At 46.4% G+C, this 12,756-nt stretch overlaps 1 protein-coding gene across 5 annotated transcripts in view; it reads left to right on the top strand.

Annotated features, from left to right (window-relative positions):
• DLEC1 (DLEC1 cilia and flagella associated protein) overlaps window positions 1-12,756 on the top strand; it is a 90,566-nt gene that overhangs the window by 56,674 nt on the left and 21,136 nt on the right. For all 5 annotated transcript variants that reach the window (XM_005222552.5, XM_059879906.1, XM_005222554.5 and 2 more), the window contains exons 15-19: window positions 245-413; window positions 647-740; window positions 949-1,079; window positions 1,190-1,348; window positions 4,456-4,595. In XM_005222552.5, the coding sequence (XP_005222609.2) occupies window positions 245-413; window positions 647-740; window positions 949-1,079; window positions 1,190-1,348; window positions 4,456-4,595 (693 nt within the window). The remainder of the gene's footprint in view (window positions 1-244; window positions 414-646; window positions 741-948; window positions 1,080-1,189; window positions 1,349-4,455; window positions 4,596-12,756) is intronic.

The following is a 12,756-nucleotide window of genomic DNA, read 5'->3' on the forward strand; positions in this document are numbered from 1 at the left end:
GTCAGCTGCTGGGGAGTTCCAGGCTGGTGCGGCTGCACTGTGGTCCTTGGAAACAGAAGGAGGGAGCTTGGTCCTGGCCTGCAGTTGAGCTGCCAGCGCGGCTGCAGGCATTCGCTTGTTTCAGGGCATTGCTGACACCTCCAATTTCGGGGGGCTCGGTAGCTGTGGGCAGGGCGTGCTTTCCTTTCACAGGACCAGAGATGGGGATACAATGACTCTTAGCTTATGGTGGGTTTGTGTTCAGTTTGGACTTGGAAAACTCCAAGGACCCCTCGTACTGCATGGATGACGTGATCGTCCTGGAAATCGAGGTGAAGGGCTCAGTGGAACCTTTCCAGGTTCTCCTAGAACCATATGCTCTCATCATCCCTGGGGAGAACTATATTGGCATAAACGTGAAGAAGAATTTTAAGGTAGGTGGTTGTCTCTCCCCAGCCTGGACTGGTTGAGATGGTGCTGAACTCGGCACAAGTTCCTGGGCTCAGAGGTCTTTGGCCTGATACGTTACCCACAAACCCTTTGGTGCTGTCGAGTGGCCAGGAATTAGCTGGGAGGGTTTGGAGGGGACCTTTTGTGAGCCCCAAACCCCTCAATCCTTTAGCAAGTACAGTCTCCCAGGGAGCCCGGGTCGGGATGTGTCTTTCAGATGTGGAACAACAGCAAGTCCACCATCAGGTACACGTGGGGGAAGATCAGCGACTGTCACATCATTGAGGTGGAGCCCTGCACGGGGACCATTGGTACTTGGGGACCGCGGGAGGGGCTGGCGGGGGAGGGAGAGCTCGTGGTCACAGGAGCCTGGGCAGGAGTTCGAGGCCCCATGATCAGCTCCAGCCACAGCCCAGCCCTGGCCACGACATGAGGAGGGGCCCGAAATCTGGGCCAGCCATAGAGGGAGCCTGCCGCCCCTGCACATCTCGCTGCCTCATCTCACCCTTCTTCTCCCAGAACCCAGCGAGGTTGAGGATTTTGAGTTGAACTTTACCGGGGGTGTCCCTGGGCCGACGAGCCAGAACCTGCTGTGTGAGATCAAAGATTCTCCCACGCCCGTGGTTTTGCACATCGAGGCGGCCTTTAAGGTGCCTGTGATGGGGCCGGGCGGCTAGGTGGGCTGGAAAGGCGGGGGCCGGGGTAGGGCACCAAACCCACACCCGGGTGGCCCAGTGACCGGCCCCTCTGGGTGCCTCAGGGGCCGGCCCTGGTCATTGACGTCTCAGCCCTTCAGTTTGGTTTGCTGCGCCTGGGACAGAAAGCCACCAAGTTTATCCAGATCCGGAACCTCAGCCAGCTCCCGGCCACATGGGCCATGAAGGAGAGCCAGGTCTCCCTGCAAGAAAGGCAAGAGGGCGTAAGTCCTGCCCACCACCTCCTGTGGTGCTACCCTGCCCCCAGGCGCAGATTAACCCGTGTGATGTGTGAGCCGTGGCACCATGACACCGAAGCTGGCGCGTTCAGGCTGGGAGAGGAAAAGCCTGCCTGGTGACCTTTGCCTGGCAGTGTCCCCCCATTCCCCATCCTCTCTACAGCAGAGCAGAACCCCGGAGACTGGATTTTCCTGTTCCTCTCTCTGCCTTCTGACACAGAAATAGGACAAGGGTTTCTCCCTCTGTCAGAGTAGCCGGCGTCAGGAAGAAATTGGGCAGCTGAGTTGGGAGGGAAGCTTCCAGGGCCTGGGGGAAAGGGCGGGCGCACGGCTGGGAGTCCTAGCGTCCCAAGGATCGTGCTTGCAGTTTTGAGGACCTGCCACCAGGTGGTGAGCGTGTGACCCAAACCAAAAAGTTCTCCGAAAGGAAAATCACGGCCACTCAAATGGCATTTGCTTCCTTTTTCTCTAAAAATAGAAAATATTAAAAGTGGCTAAGTATTTACCGTCAACGTCTAAATTAGGGCATCGTGTCTAAATACCATGTTCAATTCTGAACAGGCCCAAGCCACAACACCAGCAGGCCCAGGAAGTCACTGACTCACCACACCCACTCTTCACACGTGGGCGCGGTCGCGGCACGTGAGAGACTCTGGCCAGGTCAAGAGGGTCTGACCTTCCCGCTAGCGGCAGCTCACCCAGGTTCCCCTGCTGCCCACTTCCTTTCCCCTTGAAAGCTATCCCTCTTCCCCTGGTAGCCTCGCTTCTCCCCTGGGCACTCTGAAACTGAGAAGTGAAGACAGTTTTGTATCGAGTGACCAAAACCACTGCCACGGGATCTGTTGCACAGGCTTGGAGTTAATGCTGGATACCCCCAGGGCTCACTGGTCACCCTGCCTGGCTCACGGAGCCAGACACTGAGACTGGGATGGGGGCAGGCGTTCTCAGTAACCTTCTATTCAATGAGACCTTCAACAGAAACCCAAGGTCTAGAGTCGAGTGTGAACCAGAGGCCCCCTGATCAAGCACCCTGCCTCTCCCCACATCCCACCCCCCGCTCTCGGACTTTCGGGGAGTCCCTGGGATTTCCCAGAGCACAGTTGGAAACTTACGGACCTCAGCCAGCCTCCTCATTGGATAGATGATATAGAGAGGGTTGGGGGCTTCCCCAGGGCCACGCCGCTACAAGGTGGCAGAATCATATCAGATCCCATCTCCCTGATTCCCAGTCTGTGTTTTTCCTCCCACTGTGAAGAATAACTAGTGACAGATAGTGAAGTTGCTCAATTGTGTCCGACTCTTTGTAACCCCATGGACAGTAGCCCACCAGCCTCCTCCGTCCATGGGATTTTCCAGGCAAGAATACTGGAATGGGTTGCCATTTCCTTCTCCAGGGGATCTTCCCGACCCAGGGATCGAATCCAGGTCTCCCGCATTGTAGGCAGACGCTTTACCATCTGAGCCACCAGGAAAGTCCAAATATATTTTATAATTGAAGTAATTATCAATCTCGTGGTGTATTAAGATTTATGTCCAAATTGAAGTTGGTAGCAATCTCTATAGTTCTCTGTACTGTATTCTTGTGAGCTGTCCAAATATTGAGAATTGGGGTTTGTTGGATGTGCCCAAGTCGGGATCCAGAAACCCAGCCCCAGACCAAAGCCTGCCCCCGCATCACATACACACGTGCCTTGGGCTCCATGTGAAATGGAGTGCATGTGGAAAACAATGAGCGAAGAACACAAAGGAGCTCTTCCCTTCCCAGCTCAGCTTGGACCCAAAGCTCAGGAGAGACAGCTACTTTTCCTAAGGTGTAGGCCAGCCCTACTCCCCAACCCCCCAGTGCCTGGGCAGTGAAACCTCTGCAGCAAGAAAGCACAGGGCCCAAGACAGCACAGCACCGCTGCCAGGGCGGGAGGCAGGGTGGGTCAGGGCAGGGGCAGCCAGGTCACCCTGCAGGCAGGTGCCTTGCACTCATTCATGGTCTTGGTCTCAAGGAAGAAGGAGACGAGAGAGGAGTTATGTTGTTCCTGGTTGTGATCTTTCAATGCCCAGTGACACCCTGCTAGTCAGTGTGACCCATCCAGGGTCCTGGGGCATACACTCAAGGGCACTGTAGTCTCCAAGCCTTCTCCCTTCCCTTTTAGTGCCTGGTACGGGGCAGGAGGTGGACACGTCAGGTAAATGTGAACTAACTGCAGCGGGGATTAGGTGAGGGGGTGACCATGTGGGGAAGGGATCACATGGGTGTTACCAAAACCAAACTTGGGCCCTGATCATCCCCATGCAGGAAAGCCAATCTACTGACACTCGGTTGTGGTGAAGGAAAGTGTAGCGTTTATTGTAAGGTGCCAGACAAGGAGAACGTGTGGCTCACACTCAAAAAGCCCCGAACTCCCGAAGGGTTTCAGCCAAACGTTTTTAAAGACCAGGTGACAGGTTACAGAGTATATGGGCAGCTCGTGCACAGTTCTCTGATTGGTTGATGACAAGATAGTGTCACAGCGATTAACATTATCAATCCTCAGGCTCCAGTACATCGAGGGACTATGCGCTCATGGTCATCAAGTAGTTAACTTCTTCCATTTGGTGGTGGTTTAAGCATCTGTAAAACAACTTAGGAAACGTGCACCAGTTACTATTTTCTAGGTGTTTCAGAGAGGAACTGAAGCAGAGGATATGAGGGAGGGGTCTGTCCCGAGAAGATGCAGTTATAAGTGCAAGGATACATCTGTGGCCACACAGAAGCCTGGGCCCTGCCGCAGTCTGGGAGCTTGTCCTTCCTTCCTTGGAGCCGCAGCTCCTGACCCGCACCTGCACAGTGGGGCGGGCAGACCGCTCAGAGCCACCACGCCGAAGGCGCCTCCCTCTGCCTTCCACCTCCATTCCTTGGAGACTCACTTTTCATCATCTTCTCCTCTTCATCCTGAGCACTTGCTCATCTGTGCTCCCCCATCCACTTGTCTTCTTCTGCATCCTGGAAGTGCTCAGGGGTCTAGGGGGCGCAGCTTGGGGGTGACCCTGGTTGGTCATGGCCAGCCCCCAATTCTGCAGTTCCAAGTGTCCCCACTGCTCACCCTTCTCCCCATCAGGTGTCTCCCTTTGACATCGAGCCATCAAGTGGCCAAGTTCAGCCACTGGGGGAGTGCAGAGTGAGCATCACCTTGGAGGCCCAGCACTGCCAGCGTCTGCAGACCGTCCTGGAGCTGGAGGTGGTAGATGGGACCTGGAGGTAAGGGGATGCAGGGAGCCTGTACAAACCACGCTGCATATTCACGGCATATTTATTTATATCATATGTAGTTACGTGTTTGTAGATGTTTTGGAATTTAAAGGTATTGATAAGATGTTTATATTATAAAATTTAGAAATTACAAAAAAAGAAAATGAAAATGATCCATAATCTGTTACCTGGAGATCATTCACTAGTAATATTATGGGGTATATGTATCCTTCTAGTGTACGTGTGCTAAAGGAACGTACAATAATGCAACCACTTGGGACAACGTTTTGTTACCTGGTGGAAGGGTGACCGTACTCTTGATCCAGCGTTAGTCCTTCTGGATATAGTTGCAGAGAAACTTACACGTGTGCGGTGGGAGCCCTGTGCTCATCCTGGAAGGCTCATAGCTGGACTGTTAATGGTAGCGAAAAGCTGGAAACAGCCAGTGTTCATCAGCAGGAGAGTGGATGCAAAATAACTGGCAGACTTTTTCTTTTGTTGAGATTCAGTTGACTCGTTACATTGTGTAAGCTTAAGGTGTACAATGTACTGACCTGAGGCTTCCCTGAGGGTCCAGTGGTTAAGACTCCGCACTTGCACTGCCTGGGGCACGAGTTCCATCCCTGGTTGGGGAACTGAGATGTCCCACAAGCTGCACAGTGCAGCCAAAAAAAAGAAAATACTGACCTGATCCATTTATATGTTTCAGCATGATTGCCGTTGAAGTATTAGCTTACACTTCCATCATTTTATGTAATTATATTTTCCTTTTTGTGGTGAGAATAATCAAGTCTCCCAGTAGGTTTGATGTATATAATACAGTATTGTACATAATCACCATACTTCACATTAGGTCCCCAGGACTTGTTCACATATTAGTTGGAAATTTGTACCCTTAAACAGCATCTCTCCTATTGGCCCAGCCCCAGCTGCTGGAAACCACCGTGCTACTCTCTATTTCTTTTGGCTTTTTTAGATTCTAGATGTAAGTGAGATCATAGAGAATTTGTCTTTCTCTGACTTACCTCACTTAGCACAATGTCCTCAGGGTCCATCCATGTTGTTGCAAATGGCAGAATTTCCTTCTTTCTCATGGCTGAATAATATTCCATTGTATGCAAAAACCACCTCATCTTTATCCCTTCATCTGTTGACAGACACTTAGGTGCCTCTATACCTTGGCTATTGTGAATAATGCTGCAGTAAACATGGGGATGCAAATACCTCTGTGATATCCTGTTTTCATTCGCTTTGGATATATACTCAAAAGTGCAATTGCTGGGTCAGATGGTAGTTTTACTTTTAATACTTTGAGGATCCTTCATACCTTTTCTGTTGTGACTGAACCAATTTACATTCCTACCAGTGGTGAACAAGGGTTCCCTTTTCCCCACTTCCTCAGCAACATTTGTTACCTTTGTCTTACTAAAGATAGCGGTTCTAACAGGGGTGAAGTCATATCTCATTGTGATTTTGATTTGCATTTCCTTGATGTGTAGTGGTACTGAGCATCTCTTCAGGTACCTGTTGGCTACTTGGGTGCCTTCTTTCTGAAAATGTCTAGTTCCTCTGCCCATTTTAAAATTTAAGTTCTTTACCACTGTGCTACCTGGGAATGGGAAGACACAAGGGTCTAGGCTTATCAGAACAATTTCTTTGCTATGCATCTTAATGAATTCAGGAATTCTGTCCCGAATTCCACTCAGGGTGCACTGTCAGGAACAGGTCCAGTGTCTGCTGGCTTGATGGTTGCAGCATCCTTTGTTTACTGAAATGGCAGACTGCATTCTTTGTCATCCACAGCGTGCAAATGCTTCTCTCACTTGGTAGGTTGCGCTTTCATTTCGTTCACTGTTTCTTTTGCTGTGCAGGAGCTTTTTAGTTTGATGTAGTCTCACTTGTATATTATTTTTTATAGGCTTTCCATGTGATTTATTTTGGTGGGATGCACAGCACGGCCTCTGGTGTGCAGGAGCTTTGATCCCAAACAGAGGTCACACCTGTGCCCCTTGCAGTGGAAGCACAGAGTCTTAACCACTGGACCGCTAGGGAAGCCCCTCACTTGTTCATTTCTGCTCTTGCTGTTTTTTGGTACTTTCAGTGTCAGATCCAAAAAAACATTCCTCAAGAGCTTGAGGAACTTCTCTGTGTTTTCATCTAGGTGTTTTATAGTATCAGGTCTTATGTTTAAGTCTTCGGTCCATTTCAAGTTAGTTTTTGTGAGTGGTATAAGATGAGGGTTCAATTTCATTTTTCTACATGTGGTTATCCACTTTTCGCAATACCATTTGTTGAAGAGAGTGTCCTTTCCCCATTAGGTGTTTTTTTAAATTGAAGTAATAGTTAATTTACAATGTTGCGTTAATTTCAAGTGTATAGCAAAGTGACTCGGTTCTATATATACGTATATGTGTGTGTGTATATGTTCTTTTTTATATATTTATATTATTTTTCCGATTCTTTCCCATTATAGTTTACTATAGAATATTGAGTATAGTTCCTTGTGCTGTATAGTAGCTCCTTGCTGTTTACCTGTTTAATATATAGGACTGTGTATATGTTAATCCCAAACTCCTAATTTATTCTCCCCCCCCCACTCCACCCCTACTATCATCTTTGATAACCATAAATTTGTTTCCTATCTCTGTAAGTCTATTTCTGATTTTATAAGTTCATTTGTATCTTTTTTTTTTTTTTAGATTTTACGTATAAGTGATATCATATGATATTTGTCTTATCATATGACTGACTTCTTTTAGTGTAATCATCTCTGGGTCCATCCATGTTGTTACAAATGGCATGATTTCATTCTTTTATGGCTGAGTAATAGCCCACTGCATGTATGTAGCACATCTTCTTTGTCCATTCATCTGTCGATGGACATTTAGCTTGCTTATTGTAAACAGGGCTGCAGTGGACGTTGGGATGGCTGCATGTAACTTTTCACGTAAGACTTTTCTCAAGATACATGTCCAGGAGTGGGATTGCTGAATCATATGGTAGCCCTATTTTTATTCTTTAAAAACCTTCGTAATATTTTCCATTGTGGCTGCAGCAATTCACATTTCCACCAACAGTGTAGGAAGGTTCCCTTTTCTCTACATGCTCCACAGTACTTACTGTTTGTAGACTTTTTGATGATAGCCGTTCTGATGTGAGGTAATACCTCATTGTGGTTTTGATTAGCATTTATCTAATAATTAGCAACGTTGAGCAGCTTTTCACGTACCTGTTGGCCATTTCTATGTCTTTGGAGAAATGTCTGTTTAGGTGTTCTTGGCTTTCTTGTCAAATAGTAGTTGAGTGTATATGTGGTCCCCTTCATGGATCACAGCCTTGTCACGCCAAAGGGGCTTGCATAACTCAGTGAAGCTATGAGCCATGCCATGCAGGGCCACCCAAGACAAAATGTGGTCCCCTGGAGGAGGGAATGGCAAACCACTGCAGTATTGGAGACACAAGAACCCCATGAGCAGATAAAAAGACAAAAAGATACGACACTGAAAGATGAGCCCCTGAGGTTGGAAGGTGTCCAGTATGCTACTGGGGAAGATCAGACAACAATTACTAATAACTTCAGAAAGAATGCAGCAGCTGGGCCAAAGTGGAAACGACGCTCAGTTGTGAATGTGTCTGGTAGTGAAAGTGAAGTCCAATGCTGTAGAGAACAGTGTTGCATAGGAACTTGGAATGTTAGGTCCATAAATCAAGGTAAACTAGATGTGGTCAAGCAGGAGATGGCAAGAGTGAACATCGATATCTTAGGCATCAGTGAACTAAAATGTGCAGTAATGGGCGAATTTAATTCAGATGAACATTTTATCTACTATTGTGGGCAAGAATCCCATAGGAGAAGTGAAGTAGCCCTCATAGTCAACAAGAGAGTCCTAAATGCAGTACTTGGGTGCAGTCTCAGAAAGGACAGAATGATCTTGCTTCCTTTCCAAGGCAAATCATTCAGTATCACAGTAATCCAAGTCCGTGCTCCAACCACTAATGCCAAAGAAGCTGAAGTTGAACAGTTCCATGAAGACCTCCTAGAACTAACACCAAAAAAAGGATATCCTCTTCATCATAGGGGATTGAAATGCAAAAGTAGGAAGTCAAGAGAAGATACCTGGAGTAACATTTGGCCTTGGAGTACAAAGTGAAGCAGGTTAAAGGCTAATGGAGTTTTGTCAAGAGAACATGCTGGTCATAGCAAACACCCTCTTCCAACAACACAAGAGATGACTCTACACATGGACATCATCAGATGGTCAATACCAAAATCAGATTGATTTTATTCTTTGCAGTTAAAGATGGAGACACCCTATACAGTCAGTGAAAAGAAGACCTGGAGCTTCAGGTGGCTCAGATCATGTGGCTCAGATTATGAACTCTTTATTGCAAAATTCAGGCTTAAATTGAAGCATGTAGGGAAAACCACCAGGCCATTCAGATATGACCTAAATCAGATTACAGTGGAGGTGACGGATAAATTCAAGGAATTAGATCTGGTAGACAGAGTGCCTGAAGAACTATGGATGAAGATGCATACAAGAGGCAGTGACCAAAACCATCCCCAAGAAAAAGAAATGCGAGAAGGCAAAGTGATTGTCTGAGGAGGCTTTACAAATTGATAAGGAAAGAAGAGAAGCAAAAGGCAAGGGATAAAGGGAAAGATAAACGAAACTGAATGCAGAGTTCCAGAGAATAGCAAGGAGAGATGAGAAGTCCTTTTTAAATGAACAATGCAAAAAAAAAAAAAAATAGAGGTAAACAATAGAACAGAAGGGAAAGACTAGCGATCTCGTCAAGAAAATCGGAGAGGTCAAGGGAACATTTCACACGAGCATGGGCACCATGAAGGATAGAAATGGTAAGGATCTAACAGAAGCAGAAGAGGTTAAGAAGAGGTGGCAAGAATATATAGAAGAACTATATAACGATAACCCTGTATGCGAGACAGCAAGAGACACAGATGTATAGAACAGTCTTCTGGACTCTGTGGTAGAGGGCGAGGGTGGGATGATTTGGGAAAATGGCATTGAAACATGTATAATATCATATGTGAAACGAATCGCCAGTCCAGGTTCAATGCATGAGACAGGGTGCTCAGGGCTGGTGCACTGGGATGACCCAGAGGGATGGTATGGGGAGGGAGGTGGGAGAGGGGTTCAGTATGAGGAACACGTACACCCATGGCGGATTCATGTCAATGTGTGGCAAAACAAATACAATATTGTAAAATAAATAAATAAATAAAAGCAACTCAAAAAAAAAAAAAGTATATATGTATATAAAAGGTCTTAATGACCCAAATAACCACAGTGATGTAATCACTCACCTAGAGCTATACATCCTGGAGTATGAAGTTAAGTGGGCTTTAGGAAGCATTACTACAGACAAAGCTAACGGAGGGGATGCAATTCCAGCTGAGCTATTTAAAATCCTTAAAAATGGTGCTGTTAAAGTGCTGCACTCCATATGCCAGCAAATTTGGAAAACTCAGCAGTGACCACAAGACTGGAAAAGATCAGTTTTCTTTCCATTCCCAAAGAAGGGCAATGCCAAAGAATGTTCAGACTACCATACAAGTGTGCTCATTTCACATGCTAGTAAGGTTATGCTCAAAATCCTTCAAGCTAGGCATCAGCAGTACATGAACTGAGAACTTCCAGATGTTCACGCTGGATTTAGAAAAGGCAGAGGAACCAGAGATCCAATTGCCAACATTCATCGGATCATAGAGAAAACAAGGGAATTCCAGAAAAACATCTATTTCTGCTTCACTGACTATATGGAAGCCTTTGACTGTGTGGGTCACAACAAACTGTGGAGATTCTTAGAGATGGAAATACCTTACTTGGAAATGCCACCTTACTTGTCTCCTGAGAAACCTGTATGCAGGTCAAGAAGCAGCAGTTAGAACTGGACTTGGAACAACAGAGTGGTTCAAAATTGGGAAAGGAGTATGCCAAGGCTGTATATTGCCACCCTGGCTATTTAACTTCTATGCAGAGTACATCATGTGAAATGCTGGGCTGGATGAAGCACAAGCTGGAATCAAGCTTTCCAAGCAGAATATCAACAACCTCAGATATGCAGATGATACTACTCTAATGGTAGAAAGTGAAGAGGAACTAAAGAGCCTCTTGATGAGGGTGAAAGAGTAGAGTGAAAAAGTTGGCTTGAAACTCAACAAAATCTAAGATCATGGTATCCAGTCTCACCACTTCATGGCAAATAGAAGAGGAAATAGTGGAAGGAGTAACAGGTTTTATTTTCTTGGTGTCCAAAATCACTGTGGATGGTGACTGCAGCCATGAAATTAAAAGACATTTTCTCCTTGGAAGGAAAACTATGACAAACCCAGACATCATATTAAAAAGCAGAGACATCACTTTGCCGACAAACATCCATATAGTCAAAGCTATGGTTTTTCCAGTAGTCGTGTACCCATATAAGAGTTGGACTATAAAGAAGGGTAAGTGCTGAAGAATTGCTGCTTTCCAATTGTGGTGCTGGAGAAGACTCTTGAGAGTCCTTTCAACTGCAGGGAGAGCAAACCAGTCAATCCTAAGGGGAGTCAACCCTCAGTGTTCATTGGAAGGATTGATGCTGAAGCTCCAATACTTTGGCTGCCTGATGCAATGAGCCGACTCATTGAAAAAGACCCTGATGCTGGGAAAGATTGAAGGCAAAAGGAGAAACAGGTGACAAAGGATGAGATGGTTAGATAGCATCATTGACTCAGTGGACATGAATTTGAGCAAACTTCTGGAGATAGTGAAGTACAGGAGAGCCTGGCATGCTACAGTACATGGGGTTGCAAAGAGTTGGACACGACTTAGCAACTGAACAACAGCAACAAAAATAGGTGGCATTTTTAAATGAACAAAATACCATAGTATTCTGGGTGGAACACACAGGAGGTTTTGAAGGCTATTAATGATACTCCCTCCCTCATGCTCTTCTTCCTTCCCTCCTTCCTTCTTTTCTGATGGAAAATTTCTTAAATATATAAAAATATTAATAGGATTGAACACTGGTGACTTCGGTCTGGAACAAGTTGGAACGGGGCTTGGGTTCCCAGCCAGAGATTGAGCCTGGGTTGCATCGGTGAAAGCCCCAGATCCTAGCCGCTAGAGTGATGAGGGCCCTGGTCCTTCATCTTTGAGAAAAGAATTTCCCCTAAGATGGAAGGTAGTGAAGCAAGTAAAGTATTTAGTAAAAGAGTACAGTACGTGTGGATAGACACAAGGGCAGACTCAGAGGGAGAGTCCCGAGTTGCTGAGTCGTGCCCTCATGATGATCTGAGTTACTTTTATGGGGCGTTTCTTCCGGGCTTCCTGGGGCCGATCATTCTGATGTGCCTGGCTCATGTGTGGCGTATCTCAGGATCCTTCCATGTACCTGCACCCATCTCTTTGACCTTCAAGGAGCCTTTCTGCGCATGTGTGGTCAGGGAGGTCTCCTGACTTCAGGAATGACAAATATGTGCTCTGGGCAGGGCTCAATGGTAGCTTAGCATCATTCCCCTTTGACCTTCAAGGAGCCTTTCTGCGCATGTGTGGTCAGGGAGATCTCCTGACTTCAGGAATGAAAAGTATGTGGTCTGGGCAGAGCCCAGCCTCCTCCCTTACTTGTCCTGCTAGTCTCGTCTTGGAGTTTCAGTCCATAGGGAATAAATCTCCAGTTGCCTTACCTTCAGGGGGGCCTATCTACCTACCTCCTGTCGGATAATGAGCCCCGGTGTATCCATCATCTACCTTCAACAATTATCAAATCATTGCAAATACTGTATCATCCACATGCTTCACCAACTTCTTCCCACCCCTTCTCAAACTATTTTGAAGCATAACATTTATTTTCTTAAGTTGACTGGCGATAATATTTTGCTTCTTAAGCTGGACGAGGGTGGAACACAGATGTTCTTTTCACTATTATTGTTTTAATCGTATATATATTTAAACTGTGTGTTTGTTTTGTTCTTGTTTCGCCGTATATTTTGTTATAAAAACACCTAACTGCTTGTTTTAGATCTTCATGAGTACTTGATGTATCCTCCGAAGAGAATGTGCCAGTTTATACGTTCACCTCCAGGCAGTGAGACTACCCATCACCCCAGACCCTCACAGGCACAGATATTTTCAGACTGTACTTGAACCAGCAACAGGGGGAAAGT

The sequence above is a fragment of the Bos taurus genome, chromosome 22, assembly GCF_002263795.3.
Source record: "Bos taurus isolate L1 Dominette 01449 registration number 42190680 breed Hereford chromosome 22, ARS-UCD2.0, whole genome shotgun sequence".
In the NCBI taxonomy this organism is placed as follows: domain Eukaryota; kingdom Metazoa; phylum Chordata; class Mammalia; order Artiodactyla; family Bovidae; genus Bos; species Bos taurus.